The sequence below is a fragment of the Dermochelys coriacea genome, chromosome 8 (assembly GCF_009764565.3).
Source record: "Dermochelys coriacea isolate rDerCor1 chromosome 8, rDerCor1.pri.v4, whole genome shotgun sequence".
NCBI lineage: Eukaryota > Metazoa > Chordata > Testudines > Dermochelyidae > Dermochelys > Dermochelys coriacea.
The window spans coordinates 84,076,151-84,096,784 of NC_050075.1; the positions used below are offsets into that span (position 1 = coordinate 84,076,151).

The 20,634-nt window shown below is 41.6% G+C and overlaps 1 protein-coding gene across 1 annotated transcript in view; it reads right to left on the reverse strand.

Annotated features, from left to right (window-relative positions):
• AK5 (adenylate kinase 5) overlaps window positions 1-20,634 on the reverse strand; it is a 151,696-nt gene that overhangs the window by 69,446 nt on the left and 61,616 nt on the right. Inside the window, exon 7 of the mRNA XM_038411979.2 lies at window positions 3,037-3,127. Coding sequence (XP_038267907.2) covers window positions 3,037-3,127 — 91 coding nt within the window. The remainder of the gene's footprint in view (window positions 1-3,036; window positions 3,128-20,634) is intronic.

The window sequence follows — 20,634 nt, forward strand, 5'->3', positions numbered from 1 at the left end:
TGAGGATGGGGGTGGGAATTGCCACTGACACACCAGAAGACCTTGAAAGATGTGGGGTAAGTCAGGGGGAGGGTGGATATTCTAAGTCTCAACCCAACTTTGCTTAAAACTTTCTGTACCAAGTTTCAGGAGGCTTATGCTAAACTGGTGTTGCTGTCATCAGTATTAATGGGGAAACAAAGAATTCTGAACTCAGGACCAGGCAAATAAGTGGATGAAGAAAGAGTTGTCAAATATTTTCTTTAAAATGTCAGTGCATGTTCATGGCTAGTCTATATATAGCAGTGGTCTGGTAATACCCTCCAATCATAAACAAGGTTTAATTCATGTTGTTGTTTTGCATCTTTCTTTCTAATGTTAAACTTGTACACATAAATAGGCTGCAAAGCACTTTAGCACATGGTTAACACAAAGGGGTACATCCTTAGCTGGTGGGGATCATTTTGCATTCCATTGTCCCATTCCATTACAGCATTTAAATGCTTGCTTAACATTAAGCACATGACAATTTACATCAAAGCTACCCATAGGTATCTGAAAAGGAGTACTTGTGGCACCTTAGAGACTAACAAATTTATTAGAGCATAAGCTTTCGTGAGCTACAGCTCATTTCATCGGATGCATTTGGTGGAAAAAAATTTTCCACCAAATGCATCCGATGAAGTGAGCTGTAGCTCACGAAAGCTTATGCTCTAATAAATTTGTTAGTCTCTAAGGTGCCACAAGTACTCCTTTTCTTTTTGCGAATACAGACTAACACGGCTGCTACTCTGAAACCTGTCATAGGTATCTGAGTAATTCTATTGACTTCAATGGGCTACTCATGTGCTTAAAGTTACACAAATGCTTAAATGCCTTCCTGGAATGGGGTCACAGAATGCAAAAACTAAGACCTGATCTGAAAAGGTGCATTTATAATCTGAAATACCTTTCTGTTTTGACATGTACGTGTTTATGGGGGTTGGGGAGAAATCAGTTAATTTTCATGTGTACTGTGTTTTCCAAAGGTGAAAAATGGAAAGGGTTTTATTACAGTTTTTTAAAGATTTCAGTTTACTTCTTTATTGGAGCTCCCTTAGCTAAATAATAAGCTCCACAAAGAGGAAAAAGTTATTGAAGGAAGAAAGTATTTCAGACAATTCTATTTGCTTTTGTGCTAAACTTTGCATCTTCAACACAGAGGGCAGCATTTATGCTATCTTGTAAATTAAGAGTTCATTCTTAGTAAAGATTTGGCTCAAATTTTGACACATCGTTTGTTGTTATGAAGCTGACTTGCACAGAACTGTTAGTGAAAAACTATTATCGAGGTATAACTCATGGGTGGTTACGTATAACAGATGTCTGGATCCTAGCACAGAAATGTACCCCAGTGTTAATTTATTATATTCATTTATATCATTGAGTCAAATTATGCTGATCTGTCTAAATTTAGCTGCTGTTAATTTGCCATTAAAAGGAAGCAGAATCACATTGATGCTAGTTAATTAAGCAGCTGTTTGGGCCATTTGTATTTCAGTAACGTATTAATATATTCCCACACAAACTTAAATATTATTTTTATCTGCAGTCCATAAACTGGCTCAAGTATCCTCACACAATATATCTTTTTAAGAACAACTGTATTTGCACTTTCTACATTTGACATTGTCATAAAAATAATTTTTAAAAAATTCTGTGAAAACTAGGTTTGTCCATATGGTTAAAAAAATTAGGTGTAATACAGTCAAATTGTCCTTTTAGTTTATGAAACTCTCTGAAGAATGGTCTAACGCAGTTAATAAGTCTTGCATTTCAGCATTCCAAGTCAGAGAAATACTTATAAAATCATCTTCCAGGGAAAGATAATTTAAAAAAAAGAGAGAACTGATTGGTATTAGAATAACAGTTCCATTTTTCTCTCAGTAAGATGTTTCTAATTCAAAATTTATTGCAACCTTTAGTGGTGGAATTTCATGACAGGCTGTTGCTTTTGGCAACAGTCAATATATCTCAGGAATCCACAATGAAAAAGAATATCATTATCATCTACGAGCACACTGAATAGCTTTCTTTCTCCAAATATTTGTTGTATAGGTGGTTGCACATGGATCTTGTAAGAGTAGTTCAAGGTTTAGCATATCAAATATGATGATGTGAAGCCATGAATGTGTTCAGAAAATAATGTCTTGTTTGTTAGCCACTGTGAACCAAATTACAACTGCAATTATGGTAATAGTTTAAAGACAAAATGAACTGGGGCTAAATACCTTTACAAACATTATTGAAACAAGCAAAGAGCCTTTAATTGCCTGCCATTTGATTAATCCTCACATATTTTCTGAAAAAGAGAGGTACCCAACTGACCGTAACCTCTTTGGTCTGATGCCCATTTTGATATGGAGAAAAGGCTAATTAATGAAGTGAGAGCTCTTAGCCTGGAGACTGGATTACGTCACTTTTGAACCCTATCTTGAAGGAGGACAAAGGCAGGTATAAGGTTCCTGTTCACATGAAAATTCACTTTAACACAGAAGGGCTGAGGGGGAAAAATCCTCCAACACATGTCACAGAGCTCATTGACAGCTAATGTGGCTATTGGGAGGAGTAGCGGATGCTACCTGCTGCTCCTCTTGCAATGGGTTTTTGGCTATGTGGGTCTATGCGATCTGTAGAGCTACTGAATGCAACCTGTTCTGTGGGTGACGCACCCAATTTGTGCCTTTCTATGGTCCCCCACAAAGATCTCATATCCAAGCCATGCTAATTCCAATTATGTCAGTTCTCCAAATATTTGCCCATTCAAACAGTGAAACATACAACTTCCTTCCCAGACATGAAGAAGAGCTCTGTGTGGCACGAAAGCTTATCTCTTTCACCAACAGAAGTTGGTCCAATAAAAGATAACACCTCAACTTTAGCAATTTTGAGGGGGTGGGGAAGTAGTCAAGAGTTTTTCACTGTTTTTGTTAATATTTGATGGGTATGAAAAACAGACATCTCTGCTACATTTGATGTCGAAAGTAAACAGTTTCTTATGCTTGTACAGTAACTCACCTGCCACAGCCTCTTTGGGAAGAAATAGCTTATTGTCAACTGCCATGCTTATGTCATAGAAAACTTCCTCTTCGTCCCTGTCCGCATCAAACTGTTGGAAAGGGAGAAGGCAGTCAGACACTTCTGGGCAGGATGAATTACTTAGATGAATGCTATTATATAATATGCAGTCCAATCCTAAACCATTAAAGTCAATGGGAATCTTTCAATTTCCTTCCATGGGCTTTGAATCAAGCCCTTAACTGTGATTCATTCCATTGCCAACTTGCCCATATTTCATAGACTGCAGTTAAAAAGAAGTTGAGTTGTTTTAAAAGACTGACATTTCCAAGATAAAACCTCAGAAAACAATATTAATAATACATAACACTATATTTGGCGCCTTTTCTGCCATCTAAAGTATCTATGTGGAGACTGTGAAACTACAGATCACATGAATAGTTCTTATCACCTGATTTTTAGGGGGAAGCTGTAACAAAATACATTTAATTTGTAAGTCAAAATTGCTGAGCAACTTCTGAATTGTGGCTTAAACTAATCTTTTTAATATGTGTGCTGTTCTTTCAGAACTTCAGTGAGTTACTAGAAAAATGAAATACTTTTGAAAACTTACCTGTAATAAGTGGAGGAAGAAAAAGTTTCCTTCGTGTATTGCTATTTGATATCTATAATATCCTGTTAACATAAGTTAACAAAATCATGGGGGTAGAAGTCCCCTTAAAATTGTACAATAGCTTTTTGAGTTTGACTTTTTTCCTTCTCCCATTTACAAAATCCTTTGTCTCATTTACAATATCCTACCAAAGTTTGACTTCTGTTTTCCTACATCCTAGTCTCTGATCTGTATCACGAGTTCTCTGCCCCAATCCATCATTTTACACTGTTTTTCCTTGTTTCTGGTATTTATCACTGCACCATTCAACTAGATCATTTTTTGTATTTATTGTTCCTACTTAATAAACTATGAATGCCTGCTTGAAGATGATTCATGTGTTTCTTTTATTAATTTGAATATGTTGCCAGCTGATTACCTTCAGTGTTCTTCATATTAATTGAACATGGAAATAAAGGGAAAATGTACATTTGGGTAAATTAAGCTGCCTTTTCTCTTCAACTGAAGCCAGGTATGTTTCCAAGAGAAAACTAAACACTCAGTGTAGACTTAGGGTTAAATCCATCCCCACCCCGATCCACCACAAATCATTCTAAGTTTCTGCTAAAGCAAACAAGCTTTCGGCTGTCCTTATACAAGACCAAAATAAAAACCAGGTTACAGATGATGAACTGATCTTGTTCTGAGTGTTTATATACATCTTGAGCTCCTTTCTTGACTATCAGGCTTGGAGCAATTTTAATCATAAACTAGCTTCCTGGCACAATTTTCCACATTTTGGGGTCATTTTTCTTCTCCAGACTAATGTGCCTGGTGATGCAGAATGAGCCTAAGAGGCAAATAGCCGTACACTGATGAATGTGAGTTCATGAGCTTTCATGGGCTTGTCCTCTCAAGTCTGAAACTCTGCTGAACAGCATGCTCCAGCTCTATAGTCAATGTCTGTTTTGTTTTGTTTTGTTTGGGGATCCAGGAGCATGAGATTTCTTAGAGAGATTATGAAACAAACGATTTAGCATTAGTGATGCAAACAGCAATAGGACGTTTTGGTAAAAAGAATTAATCTTCTTACTTCTATACCTTGTGCTAGTACCATAATTTATTACACTCTGTGTGAGAGAAGTCTGGCTGCTGCTGCAAAGGTGTGAACCCTTTTATAGCCTAGTCTAAATGCTGGTTGGAGCTGGGCTGCAGAAAGCTAGCACTGGTGGAAATTTAGTTGTTCTTCCAATACTTATCATGTATATTGGTTAAGAATACAGTGTGATAGCCAAGCATTTATTCAGAAAACTGTTAAAGCCCTTAGCTAGCCCCTACTTCTAAAAAATCAGTGTCACCCTGTTTTAGCCCTCATGGCCCTTCATGACAACTTGTATAGGACTCGCACTATACGAACTGTTTTGTATTTGTTGTTTGTGGCATTTCCTTTCAGCACCTAATAGTGGATTTAGAGGCAAAAAGAAATCCAAAGGAAGAATCTCGGAGGGCCATTCATCATAATAGGAATCAACAGACAGAGATAGAATTTGTGCGTTGGAAACCCAGAGAAATAGTCCTGAAAATGGGGAAAGAATATGAAATTCTGGAGAAAGAATCTCATTCAAAATAGCCAGAGCCTCGCGAACCAGCTGAGCGGCAGCGAACCAGCGGAGCAGCGGGGACAGCAGAGCAGCTCACAGCAGGAGTTTGCCTGGGACTGGTAAGTATCCGAGTGTGTGTGTTTGCTTGCTGAGGAAGTATCCGAGCGTGTGTTTGCTGGGAGAGAGCCTGAGTGAGTGTCTGATTGGCTGCTAGCCTGCAGGGGGCGGGCATTAGGGTGTCTGTGTGTTTGCGTCAGGGAAGCCTGGCTGTTTGAAAATAGCCAGAGCCTCGCGAACCAGCTGAGCAGCGGGGACAGCAGAGCAGCTCACAGCAGGAGTTTGCCTGGGAGTTCGCCTGGAGTGAGCCCAGTGAGGCTTACATCTTGCCAACGTCTCTGAGGAAGCTCATAGTAGGTAGGTGATATGGAAGGGGGGGGTTCAGCTGCTGTGACCTGCACTGGATGTGCCATGTTTGTCTTTCTTCCACAGGACAGAAGCGACTTTGTCTGTACAAAGTGCAAGCTGGTCTCCATATTGGAAGAAAAGATTGAAGGTCTGGAGCAACAGTTAACGACCCTGCGTTGTATACGAGAGACTGAGGATTTTCTGGACCAAACTCAGGATAGCCTTCTAGGGGCACAAAGCTCTAAAGATGTAGAGCAGGTTGCACAGAGGAGCCAAGAGGCCAGTGAAGAAGCTTGGCAACATGTGACCTCCAGAAGAGGTAAGCGGAATGTCCGGGTTCCAGTAACACAGACACAGGTAACTAACCACTTTCATGTTCTCTCCACAGGTACCAATGCGGAGAGTGGACCAGATGATATGTCTGGGGGGAGAAAGCAGAAGGAGACTCCGCTGGTTGGGAGGCATGAGATGCGATGTCCTGAGGTTGGGGGTTCCACGACCACCACTCCCAAGAGGAGAAGGCGGGTGGTGGTGGTCGGGGACTCTCTCCTCCGGGGGACTGAGTCATCTATCTGCCGCCCTGACCGGGAAAACCGAGAAGTCTGCTGCTTGCCAGGGGCTAAGATTCGTGATGTGACGGAGAGACTGCCGAGACTCATCAAGCCCTCGGATCGCTACCCCTTCCTGCTTCTCCACGTGGGCACCAATGATACTGCCAAGAATGACCTTGAGCGGATCACTGCGGACTACGTGGCTCTGGGAAGAAGGATAAAGGAGTTGGAGGCGCAAGTGGTGTTCTCGTCCATCCTCCCCGTGGAAGGAAAAGGCCTGGGTAGGGACCGTCGAATCGTGGAGGTCAACGAATGGCTACGCAGGTGGTGTCGGAGAGAAGGCTTTGGATTCTTTGACCATGGGATGGTGTTCCATGAAGGAGGAGTGCTGGGCAGAGACGGGCTCCATCTTACGAAGAGAGGGAAGAACATCTTTGCCAGCAGGCTGGCTAACCTAGTGAGGAGGGCTTTAAACTAGGTTCACCGGGGGAAGGAGACCAAAGCCCTGAGGTAAGTGGGAAAGCGGGATACCGGGAGGAAGCACAGGCAGGAATGTCTGTGAGGGGAGGGCTCCTGCCTCATACTGGGAATGAGGGGCGATCAACAGGTTATCTCAAGTGCTTATATACAAATGCACAAAGCCTTGGAAACAAGCAGGGAGAACTGGAGGTCCTGGTGATGTCAAGGAATTATGACGTGATTGGAATAACAGAGACTTGGTGGGATAACTCACATGACTGGAGTACAGTCATGGATGGTTATAAACTGTTCAGGAAGGACAGGCAGGGCAGAAAAGGTGGGGGAGTAGCACTATATGTAAGGGAGCAGTATGACTGCTCAGAGCTCCGGTACGAAACTGTGGAAAAACCTGAGTGTCTCTGGATTAAGTTTAGAAGTGTGTGCAACAAGAGTGATGTCATGGTGGGAGTCTGCTATAGACCACCGGACCAGGGGGATGAGGTGGATGAGGCTTTCTTCCGGCAACTCACGGAAGCTACTAGATCGCATGCCCTGATTCTCATGGGTGACTTTAATTTTCCTGATATCTGCTGGGAGAGCAATACAGCGGTGCATAGACAATCCAGGAAGTTTTTGGAAAGCGTAGGGGACAATTTCCTGGTGCAAGTGCTAGGGGAGCCAACTAGGGGGAGCGCTTTTCTTGACCTGCTGCTCACAAACCGGGTAGAATTAGTGGGGGAAGCAAAAGTGGATGGGAATCTGGGAGGCAGTGACCATGAGTTGGTTGAGTTCAGGATCCTGACGCAGGGAAGAAAGGTAAGCAGCAGGATACGGACCCTGGACTTCAGGAAAGCAGACTTTGACTCCCTCCTGGAACAGATGGCCAGGATCCCCTGGGGGACTAACATGAAAGGGAAGGGAGTCCATGAGAGCTGGCTGTATTTCAAGGAATCCCTTGTGAGGTTACAGGGACAAACCATCCCGATGAGTCGAAAGAATAGTAAATATGGCAGGCGACCAGCTTGGCTTAATGGTGAAATCCTAGCGGATCTTAAACATAAAAAAGAAGCTTACAAGAAGTGGAAGGTTGGACATATGACCAGGGCAGAGTATAAAAATATTGCTCGGGCATGTAGGAAAGATATCAGGAGGGGCAAATCGCACCTGGAGCTGCAGCTAGCAAGAGATGTCAAGAGTAACAAGAAGGGTTTCTTCAGGTATGTTGGCAACAAGAAGAAAGCCAAGGAAAGTGTGGGCCCCTTACTGAATGAGGGAGGCAAGCTGGTGACAGAGGATGTGGAAAAAGCTAATGTACTCAATGCTTTTTTTTGCCTCTGTTTTCACTAACAAGGTCAGCTCCCAGACTGCTGTGCTGGGCATCACAAAATGGGGAAGAGATGGCCAGCCCTCTGTAGAGATAGAGGTGGTTAGGGACTATTTAGAAAAGCTGGACGTGCACAAGTCCATGGGGCCGGACAAATTGCATCCGAGAGTGCTGAGGAATTGGCGGCTGTGATTGCAGAGCCCTTGGCCATTATCTTTGAAAACTCGTGGCGAACGGGGGAAGTCCCGGATGACTGGAAAAAGGCTAATGTAGTGCCCATCTTTAAAAAAGGGAAGAAGGAGGATCCTGGGAACTACAGGCCGGTCAGCCTCACCTCAGTCCCTGGAAAAATCATGGAGCAGGTCCTCAAAGAATCAATCCTGAAGCACTTAGAGGAGAGGAAAGTGATCAGGAACAGTCAGCATGGATTCACCAAGGGAAGGTCATGCCTGACTAATCTAATCGCCTTTTATGATGAGATTACTGGTTCTGTGGATGAAGGGAAAGCAGTGGATGTATTGTTTCTTGACTTTAGCAAAGCTTTTGACACGGTCTCCCACAGCATTCTTGTCAGCAAGTTAAGGAAGTATGGGCTGGATGAATGCACTATAAGGTGGGTAGAAAGCTGGCTAGATTGTCGGGCTCAACGGGTAGTGATCAATGGCTCCATGTCTAGTTGGCAGCCGGTGTCAAGTGGAGTGCCCCAGGGGTCGGTCCTGGGGCCCGTTTTGTTCAATATCTTCATAAATGATCTGGAGGATGGTGTGGATTGCACTCTCAGCAAATTTGCGGATGATACTAAACTGGGAGGAGTGGTAGATACGCTGGAGGGGAGGGATAGGATACAGAAGGACCTAGACAAATTGGAAGATTGGGCCAAAAGAAATCTAATGAGGTTCAATAAGGATAAGTGCAGGGTCCTGCACTTAGGATGGAAGAATCCAATGCACCGCTACAGACTAGGGACCGAATGGCTCGGCAGCAGTTCTGCGGAAAAGGACCTAGGGGTGACAGTTGACGAGAAGCTGGATATGAGTCAGCAGTGTGCCCTTGTTGCCAAGAAGGCCAATGGCATTTTGGGATGTATAAGTAGGGGCATAGCGAGCAGATCGAGGGACGTGATCGTTCCCCTCTATTCGACACTGGTGAGGCCTCATCTGGAGTACTGTGTCCAGTTTTGGGCCCCACACTACAAGAAGGATGTGGATAAATTGGAAAGAGTACAGCGAAGGGCAACAAAAATGATTAGGGGTCTAGAGCACATGACTTACGAGGAGAGGCTGAGGGAGCTGGGATTGTTTAGTCTGCAGAAGAGAAGAATGAGGGGGGATTTGATAGCTGCTTTCAACTACCTGAAAGGGGGTTTCAAAGAGGATGGCTCTAGACTGTTCTCAATGGTAGCAGATGACAGAACGAGGAGTAATGGTCTCAAGTTGCAATGGGGGAGGTTTAGATTGGATATTAGGAAAAACTTTTTCACTAAGAGGGTGGTGAAACACTGGAATGCGTTACCTAGGGAGGTGGTAGAATCTCCTTCCTTAGAGGTTTTTAAGGTCAGGCTTGACAAAGCCCTGGCTAGGATGATTTAACTGGGACTTGGTCCTGCTTTGAGCAGGGGGTTGGACTAGATGACCTTCTGGGGTCCCTTCCAACCCTGATATTCTATGATTCTATGATTTGTTAGATTTATTCTGGGAGCAGAGAGAAACAGGACATGCTGGAGGGAGGCAGCTAAAACTTGAAGAACCAGTGCCAATAAATCAAACCCTACATAGTCACCTGGGTGTCTTCAGCATGCCTAGGATTCCACTGCCCTATTCCTTTTAGTTTCTCCCTCTAAGGCTTCACAGAATGATGCTCACCATTCTTCTAATCCTGTTTTGACTAGGATTTACAGATTTGACTAAAACTCTAGTAAAGACAAGGAAGATGCACTTCCTTATATACGATGGTCAAGTAAAAGCCTTAGGCACCCTGTCCCCCCCTTCTAGGTTTCAACTTCACCAGTTTAGCATGAGTTAAAGAATACTTCTTCCTTGTCTACCCTAGACTTTTAGAAGGTCTTAGTTAGATTAAGCAAGCTAACATGATCTATACCTATGATCTTTTACAGCCTAGTCGAGACAAGGCCCTAGAGCTGGAAGGTTGGACGTGAAGGTTTGTCTAAAATGTTCCCTGAGTGGGGATACTCTTAAGCCAACTGCTCCTGGAATTCAAGATGGGGTTGGTGACAAAGAGCACAATTTTCCCTCTGTGGCTGATTAGGTGTTTGTGATTCTTTAATAATTTTTAATTACATATTTAATTACAAATGACATAGGGCATTACATTTTCATAGGGCTTTACAAACTCTAACTAAGGCTGCATCTACACTTGGAGCTGAGGGTGTAATTCCCAGCTCAACTAGATGTACTCACACTAGCTCCCATGGTGAGCTAGAGTTTTTAAAATAGAAGTGTAGCTGGGGTGGCATGGACGGGGTGAGCGGTGAGACAGGCTAGCTGTCCCAAGTACATACCCACTGGGTCCTGGCAGTTTTGTACTCAGGGTGGCTGTCCTATGCTGCCATTCATCGCTGCCCATGTTACTGCAGCTACACTATTTGTGACACACTAGCTCAATGAGAGCTAGCAGAAGTATGTCTACTCAAACCAGGAAATCACACTCCAAGAGTAGACATAGCCTAAGCTTCACAACATCGCTGTGAAAGTAGCTAATTTAATTATTATCCCCTTTTTACACACTGAAGTTAATGATTTGTTCAAGACTGCACAGTGAGCCAGTGGCAAAGTCAGAATTAAAACGTGAGTTCTTGGCTCCTAGCTCCATCCTCAGTCCACTAGACAATACTACCTTCATGATTCCTTCTTTCACAAGTGGACTGTACCCCACTAACCCATGCCTTTGACTTCTGTATTGGTTACTGCAGTGCAGTAGCCTAACCCTAACTTCAGATGCTACCTGTGGGGCATAATACACCTGTCCATCTTTTTAGACAGAATCATTCACAGGGAACATATCACATCAGTTCTTCAGGAGTTGCACTAGCTTCCTATTGACCTTTGGGTGCAATTCAAATTGATTTGGATTTAGAGAGTCATGTATTTGGATCCTGACTATCTCAAAGCTTGCCTCCTTCTCTGTATACCTATGACAACAACTGAGGCAAGTATGATCTTCAGCCTTAAATTTAACAGTCTGTATAGTGGTGGCAATGCACTGTCCATGGAGAGTCCTTGACTTTGGAATTTAATAATCTAGCAGTGGTCGAGTGTATGGACCTTTAAAATGAATCCCTTCATTCCGGCCTTTTTCTAAGGCTGAAGGGTGGACTTTTATATTTTGGGGAGATGTTCTTTTTACGTTGTTTCATAGCAGAAACCAGTATATTTTGTTAGATTTTGTACATGCTACTCGAGACATTGTAGGGGGCACATTTTATAAATAAAAAATAAACTTATGGCATATAAATCAGTGAATTGCTGTCAGACAGTCTAATTGCTGTCAACTTGGGCCATGTCACATTTGAACTGATGAAAGGCTCTGTATCCCAGTATTAGCAATCCCTTGAGTAATCCAGTTTGCCGTGGAAAATTGCTAGATCTTTCTGAAACATTCTAAAGGTTTCCCAGAACTCAAAACATAGCTGCATTCTCTCATTCTGGGAACACCAGATGTGTCTTTGCACTCTGAAGATCTAAGTTGTACAGTGAAATCCTCTTATTGCAAACCAAAGAAAATCAATTACTTGAACACTTGCACTTAATTCAGTTTCTCCCTTATGTTATAGGACTTGTAATGTCCAGAGCTGTGGGAAGGAAGGTAACTTCGATGGGGAGAATATTTTTGAAAGAAACAGAGATGTAGTTTTGTACTTCAGTGAATTATTACACATTTTTAAATGGCAATTCTTTGATAAATGCCAGATACTTGAATAGAACATAAGGCTGCTCATCTGGCCCTACTCAGTTTTAAACAATATCAAAACCCTTATGATTAAATATTTTTGACATTTCATCTCTAAATCTGTTGAATGTTTCTACCTATTGAAAATAGAATTGCTAATCACTGTAAGAACAAAAGTCTCTACTATGTGCTCAATCCAGTTCTCATCTTAAGAAAGAGAATTTCAGAGCCCAAACAGGATCTCTAAAAGGGTTGATTACTTGCATGTGCTGCTAAATAATCTCCCAACCTCCACTGGTGGATGCAAAATATCCACAGTCGAAGCGTATGTTTTTATTTAACATATATTTATTCCATAAACAATAAATTTGCCCAAGGTGGAGCACTAAAGTGAAGTTCTACTTTGAATAATTACTGAATAAAAATGGCACCTTTTTACTCGAGATCTGTGTTCAGAATCACATCTACTTAATTTTGGCCCTGACCCTGCAATAAGCAATGTGGGATGGCACCTGTATGCCTGAACATGCTCCCATATGCTCCTTTGACTTTGCTGGGGCTCCACAAGGTGCATCAGTGTGCCCAATTGCAACTTACCGCAGGATGAAAGACTGTAACTAAATACTTTTAAATTGCCTTTTGCTCCTTTTTATCCCCGGGGAAAAAATACAATTGAGAGAGAGATGGATTCTGTTCCTTTAACTGCATGTTAAATTTTAACCAGCCACACCTGTGTGATTCCCATTGAATTAGGTTGCACAGATGTGGCTGAGGACAAAATCTGATTTATGCAACCCTTATCACAGATGATGATGATGAAAAGGAAAGTAGCTAGCTTGAGGCTCCCAAGCGCTTTTCTACCCTACAGTCCTACAGCAGCCCAACTATGGTGCTCTAGCACTATAACGTAATTGTTTCCTACAGTGGCAGAAGGGTGTTTTTCTGGTTGCTGTAGGTAATCCACTTCTACAGGTGGTGGAAGCACTCTTCTGTCAACCTAGCCACCTCTACACTGGGTGTTAAATTGGCATAGCTCTGTGCTCAGGGATATAGCTATGTATACCTAAATTTTAAGTGTAGACTAGGCCTAAGTTGTAGTTTTAAGGGATGGCAGTGAGGAAAAACATATTTTTACTTGTAAACTGAGTACATTTGATCTGGAAGTCACTCAGAGAAAATAACTATAAGACCCCACAATGCCATTGTTAAAAATACATTTCAGATTTGTACTTTAAGCAAAAATATGCATCCTCTGAGCAGAATAGTTTAAGACATCGCAATCATTATAATTCAGTAATGCTTATTATTTGCAAATTCATAAGTATTTTCCTTGGGTAAGGTCTTGATTTGAGCTCTGTGTAGCTCTAAAGTGTGTCGCTTCCACTAGCAGATGATGGTCCAATAAAAGATATTACCTCATCCACCTTGTCTCTAAAATACATCGTTGGGTTTTGTGGGAGTTTTGGTTGTGGTTTTCAGTTCTTGCATATCTTCTACTAGTGTGGTCCAACAATCATAACAAGCATTCAAAAGCAGGACATCCTACTCTTGGGCTAATTTCCTCATCATCTTTCAACTGAGAAACACTGCCATATATTTAATACAACATGGAAGATTTGCAGAGTAGGAATCAGGAAGCATGGTAGCAAGTGGTGGAATATATTCTGATTATGTAGACTTTTCAATTATTGACATAGTCAAAAAGTTAACATTGAATACTGTCTTTCTGATCAGGTTTTCCTTTGACAACATTAGAGGGAGAAATAAAAGTACTAATTTCAAAAGTGAAAGAAAGCTACAAAGAACATAGAAGATGAAATAGCAATGTGTCCTTCAGCTTCAATGTTTTTGTGTCTCATTCTGGAAAACAAGTTTCTGTGCACATATTTTAATCACATTTAAATATATAACATGTTGTTTGGGATGCTAACCAGAAAAACTAGGCAATTCAGAGGATATCCCTATCCTGGCCACATTGAGCCTAGACACTGTATCACATACATTCTTCTGAGTATTCCACCCGAAAGCAGAAACCTAGACTAAGAGATATAGGGTCCTATAAGCAAAAGTTGAGGGGAGTGAGAGATGGACTTCATTATAGGGAGGACAGGAAGCTAGCTATATGGGGCCTTAGAAGGTGAAGGAAGAGAAAAATGTCAGAGTTGACTGTCAATCTTAAATCTCTCCCTTAAGGAGATACATGAAGACAAAACTGTCTGAGACTCAGAATTATCTTTTGTGTTGTTTTTTTTTTTTAATCCAGCACCAAATGGATTAGTTAAACCAACATGTTTAAACTGCATCCTTAATGCTGCACATGGGAAAAACCAATATTATCTGGAAAAGTTCTTTTGAAAATAAAATACAGGTGGGAGATGGGAGGAAATAATCTGGAGCTGTAATGCAAGCAGTAGCTGCTTAGGTGCTGAACAGTGCTCCATTTGCATGGCTTCTCCCTCTGTCACTGAAGAAAGTTTTAGAGCTTTTATAGTACCTATCTGTGATTCCTCTGTTTAGTTAATGAATTCAATGATGTCATATTTCCACTGCCACCGCTTACTCTTCAAACAAAGTATATATATATAATGTTCTATAAAGTTCAACACAGAAATACTCGCTGAGGAAATGTGTTCATTTAAGGGCTGATGCTGCCAACCTTTGTAGTGGCATAATCTAGCTGTTACTGCCCAATTCTGCTCTCACTGGACTTAGAGGGACTAGTGCCATTGACTTTGGTAGGAGCAAGTGCAACCCATGCCTGCTTGGTGTGGCACTCTGTCCCCCTCTAGTGGCAGCTAGATCAGCTACAGATTGATGAACCTGCTATAACCTTAGATAACAGAGATGTGTCTTTTACTTGCAGTCGAGAGAGGCTCAAGTGCTAAGCTCCAGAAGTCCCTGATTTGATCCCAGAAGACGACCAGGATCTGTTGACATTACACAAGAGCAGGTATTTAAACTCCGCAGAGCTTTTTTTCAATTTGGTTTGCAGATATTTTGACTTTGTTGTTGACATCAATAGTTAGGAGAGAAATAGGCTAATAAGAGACATCCTCTTTACTATTTTTTTTGGTAGTACTGGATAAATAGTAACTGGCATTATAATGTATCTGGGGCAAAGTTTATGCCATAAACTGTATATTCTGTTGGCTGATTTGATTGTGGTCCAGGATTATATATCAAAAATCAGCATATCAGATTTTTGATAAATTGATGAATAATATTCTGAGGTCCTGTCTGCATGCCATAAGTAATCTTTCTAGGGAAAGCAGTTATGCTGATAGTCATAAGACACTCAATGAGGGTTTTAAAATATGTTCTCAGAGAATCCTATTCCAAAGAAATGCTTTCATAAAGTTATATGCCATTTCAAAAAAATTGTCTGTGCTTCTAAATAAGTGGGTTTAGGTGGCCAGTAATAATAAATGGAAGTTTGGTAGCATCCTGACTTAAAATAGGAAGAGAAGTAGAATACAATGTAGAGATCCAGTATTCTTTCCTCTTTAGCTAGTAGAAAACAAACATACCAAGGAAATTGCATGATTGCTTATGCTTTTGTATGAAGGTACAGTCATCCACTCTCACTGCCCCCTACAGGCTGATTTACAATGTAACAGTGATGGTCTGTCTCAATGCAGGTAGTTTATCTATGATGACAGCCATGAAACAGGGAGATAATATTTTTTTCAAAAGTAGTGTACAAAAGAAGAATATAAAGGAGTCTGAGTACAGCAGACTTCAGGTCAGTGCAGGGCATAACAAGCTTGTGTGACAAAGGATATTTAATGCTGCCCAGAGAGCCTACCAGATATACAGAAATGAAAATAAATAAAACTTCAAGGAAAGAGATGTAGTTGAATAAGTATTTGTAACTGCTGAAATCATGATATCATCTATTCTGGAACATGACTAATGGGAATGAAGAGAAAAAGCTGTGGCTCAGTTCATTGATATATGGCAATCTTCCCATCCATCTGAAAGTCTAATCGGATTACAGAGACTGGATGATGAATGCTCGAGTTGTTCATCTGGTAAATCAAAAAGGCTGTACAAACAGCTATAATGCATAGATGAGTGTGCTTTCTGTCAGTTTTTGAAACAAACATATGGCATATGGAGAAACAACATGAATAGTATATATGAATGCTGTACAAAAATGCAAGCAAAAGGAACCCGTTGGAAAATAACGTTAATTATATTCTCTAATTAAGATTCACTGTTCAAAATCACATCAGAGTGGTTTCCATATTCTAGTAAAACATTAAATCCACCATAGGTATTTCCTACAGTCAATGGGCTCTGTACTACTAAGTCTGTCTTGAGTATCAGAATCCAGGTATCTGCATATATTTACAGAATAAGGGATTTTGTATGGAGAATACTAACTTTTGATGATTCTAAAGTTGAAGAGTAAGTGAAAATTGAGCTTTCTTATACCACCTTAATTTTGGAGGAGCTGCATTGTACAGATGTTGTTGTTCTAGGGAAAGAAAAATGATTTTTAAAAATCAAGTCATTATTACAAAATCTAAAGGTGACCTATAAAGATAAGGTACCAAATTCTAGAACCTTTACATCTCAGCAGCCCTCCATTTCCATGTTGTGGTACAGGCAAGAGCAAGGTACGCTGAAAATCATATGTAGTGGAAATACAGGAATTATTATGCTTTATTAGTAATAATCTGGAAGTGGCATACACAGCCATCATATACAAAGTGGAAAAAACCACACTAAGGCAGGTTGTTTTTCCCAAGGAAGGGAACAGTTTTGCTTACCCCCCACCCCAAATCCAAAAAAACAGCAGCGGTGTGGACTCTGTTATTATCCTTTTGTCCCCTCCACAATTTAAAAGCCTAATAAACATCCAGATTTTAAAGTCACACTACATTACAGTCCCCTTATATCCTGGCATTTGTCAGTTTTGAAGCTATTTGGCACTTAATGCTCCAAGATAATAAATATAAAGAAACAAATTGCTTAATTTAAAGGTGCAGAATCTTCTTGGCCAATAAATAGGATTATAAAATGGAACATAAACTGATCACTCAATTAGTTTTAAGAGAGAGCTTGACAAATATTAGGGGGATTTTATGACAGGGATGATTGTGGGTGGGGGCAGGGTCTCCCTTGGTGGTTCCTTTTTATTCATGTTTTATGTTCCTAAAAACCTAATGCTTCAGGGCTTCAGACAGTCAATTTGCAGAGGAAGGAAGGGAATCCCTTTGCCCAGCTCTCATGCATTCGGTTTGGTTTATTTTTTGTTTTTTGTTGGTGAGGGGACGGAGTCTCCTTTCTCTGAAGCATCAGAGATTGCCACAGCTGGAGATGGATGTGATGAAAGTGGAAATTTTCTGTAGCCTTTTTGTGAACACTATGCATGTCAGTTGCCACATTTGGCCTGCGTGAACTGTCTTAACCTTTTGCTAATCTAAGGACTTCCCAATGCTGTATTGCAGTTGACTATTAAAACCTACTCTGCTTTGAAAAGGATACATGCTTGTAGCTGCAAATACTGACTGACATGCATTGATCCCTGAAGGTGTGAAAAGTCTCTGAACAGGCACCTACCTCAGCTGGACTTGCTGTTCAGAGCTCACAATAAGAGACAGATATGTTGGAGTCTGAAGGCCTCTCTCTGTCTCATAGGTGTTAAGGCTACATGGCTCACCCTTGTGGAAAAATGTGACCCGTGGCATCCTAAAGGGATTACCTCCAGGGAGCGTTTAAAGGCTGGGGCTCCCATGCTCAGGGGCAGACTGATCACCATATTTGGGGTCCAGAAGGAATTTTCCCCCAGGTCAGATTAGCAGTGAACTTGTGTTTTTTTTGTTTTTGTTTTTGCTTTTGTTTTTTGCTTTGCTCTGCCATGTGGACATAGGTTACTTGCTAGGCTTATCTGAGTTATCATCTTTCTTTGATTCCTGTCAATCAGGTCAGCAGCAACAAAGGGGCTGAATGAAGGCTTTCCACCACTTTCTGTCTTGTAACAGCTTTATTCTTCTTTATACTTTTTTGGTTCTATGTCATTCTTAACACATGTCTATTCCACACATCCTCAGTCGTCTTCTTTCTTGTTCCTGTTCCTTCCTTTTTTCCTTCCTGTTTCTTGTGTCACTCTGGTATGTATTGTATTGCCAGGTACAGTATTCTTTCAGGGTCCATTCTTGAAATGAGTTCAAACCATCACAGTGGACTTTCTTGAATCTTCTGTAACAGCATTATTTCTTCCCCAGCTATTTTTCCATCACTTTTTGTTATTTTCTGCAGTCTTGATACTCAGTACTCTCCTCAGAGAGTTCACTTCTGCAGTTAGCTTCCCTCATGTTCCATACAGCAGCATTGGCACAACAGCTGTCTTATTGACAGTGATTTTTAGTTTTTACCTAAATGTTTTTAGCCTTTCAGATGTTGCAGAATTTTCCAAGAGCAGTAGCAGGTAGTCTGATTCTTTTTGTCATTGTCACAATTCCCATTCTTCAATACTAATCCTCCAAGGTACACATATTTTTCCATTTGTTCTAGTTCTTTATCTCCAACTTTGATCTTTACATCTTTGTCTTCCAGTTATCATCATTTGTCTTTTCCATGCTGATCTTCCAAATTTTCTGCTTTTCTGGTCTACCTTGTCAGTTATGTAAATACTCTTTGGTCAATGCTATGAAGCTAATATCAGCTGTAAATCTAAGGTTATTCACTCTCCTCCCACATAACATAACTAATTTCATTTAATCTCTGTGTCATTGCCATTACTGCTTCCAATACCGAGCTGAACAAATCAGGTGGTAGAGTGCATCCTTGTCTCATTACTAGGGTAGCCTTGAACCATTCTATCATCTTCATGTCTATTTTCACCATGCTCATTCACTTGCTTGCTGTCATAAATTTCTTGGGGATGCCATACATTCTCAAGACTTGCCATAACCTTTTCTCCTAAATGCTATCAAAACCCTTTTTGGAGTATATAAAGTTGTTTTATAAAGCACTAACATGTGGAAGTGGAGTTAGAAGATGTACAGGTGCTATTGACAGGATTTATATGCTCCAAAGTCATTATTTAAATAGACTTTTGGACATGCAGACCCTGAACACACAGGTGTCAGTTCTCAATGTACAATGGCACATATCAAGGCCACAAATTGAATATGTGGTCAAATTAATGTGTTTTTCTGTTTATAAAATACATCTCTTATAAGCTGCTGGGCACCTATACAGAATTTAGTTTTTAAACTAAACAGTCAAATTAAAAAAAACATAAGCCTCCCTGTAACATTAGAGGGATTGAAATTAGGCCCTCACAAAAATCTAATAGGTGGCTATAAATTAAACTGTTGCCAACTGTGCCGTGAATGGTCAAACCTAGTGGTTAACATGAGAGTTCGGCCTACCAGACAAAGTTGGGTCCAGGGAGGGGAAGAGTCCAAGGCAGTGTAGCCTGGCTCAATGGTTGCCTAGCAGCAAATCAAGTCATGGAGCAGGCCAGCAGCTGGTCTAGTAGTTCTGGACCCTAACAGCACTTCCCTCCTTTCGGGGCCGCCTCCCAGGAGCCCTGGGGCCAGGTTTCTCTTGGTAGGCCCAGTGGAAGGTGCACAGGAGATCTGGGGTGTGGACATGTTCCGTATGTTCCCGTGAGCCCTCCTCCAGGCCGTATCCCTCCTAGTAAGTCAGATATTGGAGTCTTCCCTGGACTCGGCAGGAATCTAGAATCTGCTGGACTATGTATTCCTCTTGGCCCTGATTATTGATAAAAGAGGAGTAGTGCGGTGTGGGAAGGGATTCTTAAAAAAGGTTTCAAGTGGGAGCCTTGGAACTCCCTGAATCTTAAGGGATTCTGGTAGCTGCAATTGAACAATTATAGGGTTAAGCTGTTCCATGATTGCAAATGGCCTTAAATACTTGTGGTGCAGCTTTGCAGACAGACTGGTGGATCACAGGTTTTGGGCAGACAGCCAAACCTTATCCCGTACTATGAGGTTGGGGGTAGGCTGATAGTGTTGGTTGGTGTAGTGCTTGTATGCTGTCTTAGCGTCTTCTAACTAGCGCCTGAGTTCTTCATGTACTTGGTAAATGTGTGTAGTGTGGCCCGCGACAGAGGGCACTGGCAAGTTGAGGGGAATTTCAGGGTGATACTGAGGGTGGAACTCATAATTCTTGAAGAATGACTGGGTCACAGCATGTGTGGAGTTGTTGTAGGTGAATTCGGTGTGGGTAATCATTGCTAACTAATAATCCTGATAGTAAAATAGGTTAGGCCTAGTGGTTTAAATGAGAGTTCGGCCTACCAGTTAGAACTGGGTCTACGGTGCGGGGGCAGAGTCCAGAATGAGCCACGGGCCAGTACATGATAATCAGTCATAAGCCAGAGGTGGAGCTGAGGATTGAAGCCAGAAGCAAGAGAGGAACAGGGGCTGGAGTCAGAGCAGGCAGAGGGCTGGAACTGGAGCAGGTTCAGAAACAAGGTCAGAGCAGGATAGGAATTGGGCAGGAGGTTGAAGCAGGACTGGAACAGAGGAGGAGCAGGGACTGGAAGGAGGCTGGAGCAAGGGCTTGGAAGCAAGAGCAGGACAAGTGCTGCTGCAGGCATGGTATATGTTGATCAGCTGTTGATCTGCTGTGGGAGCCAGGCTTATAAACTGGGCTGCTAAACCAGCAGCCATCTCAGGTTCTATGGCTACTCTGCCAGTTCCAAGGCAGTGCAGTTGGGCTCACTGGTTTCCTAGTAGCCAAGTTAGCTTGGGAGCAGGACAGCAGCTGGTCTGGCCC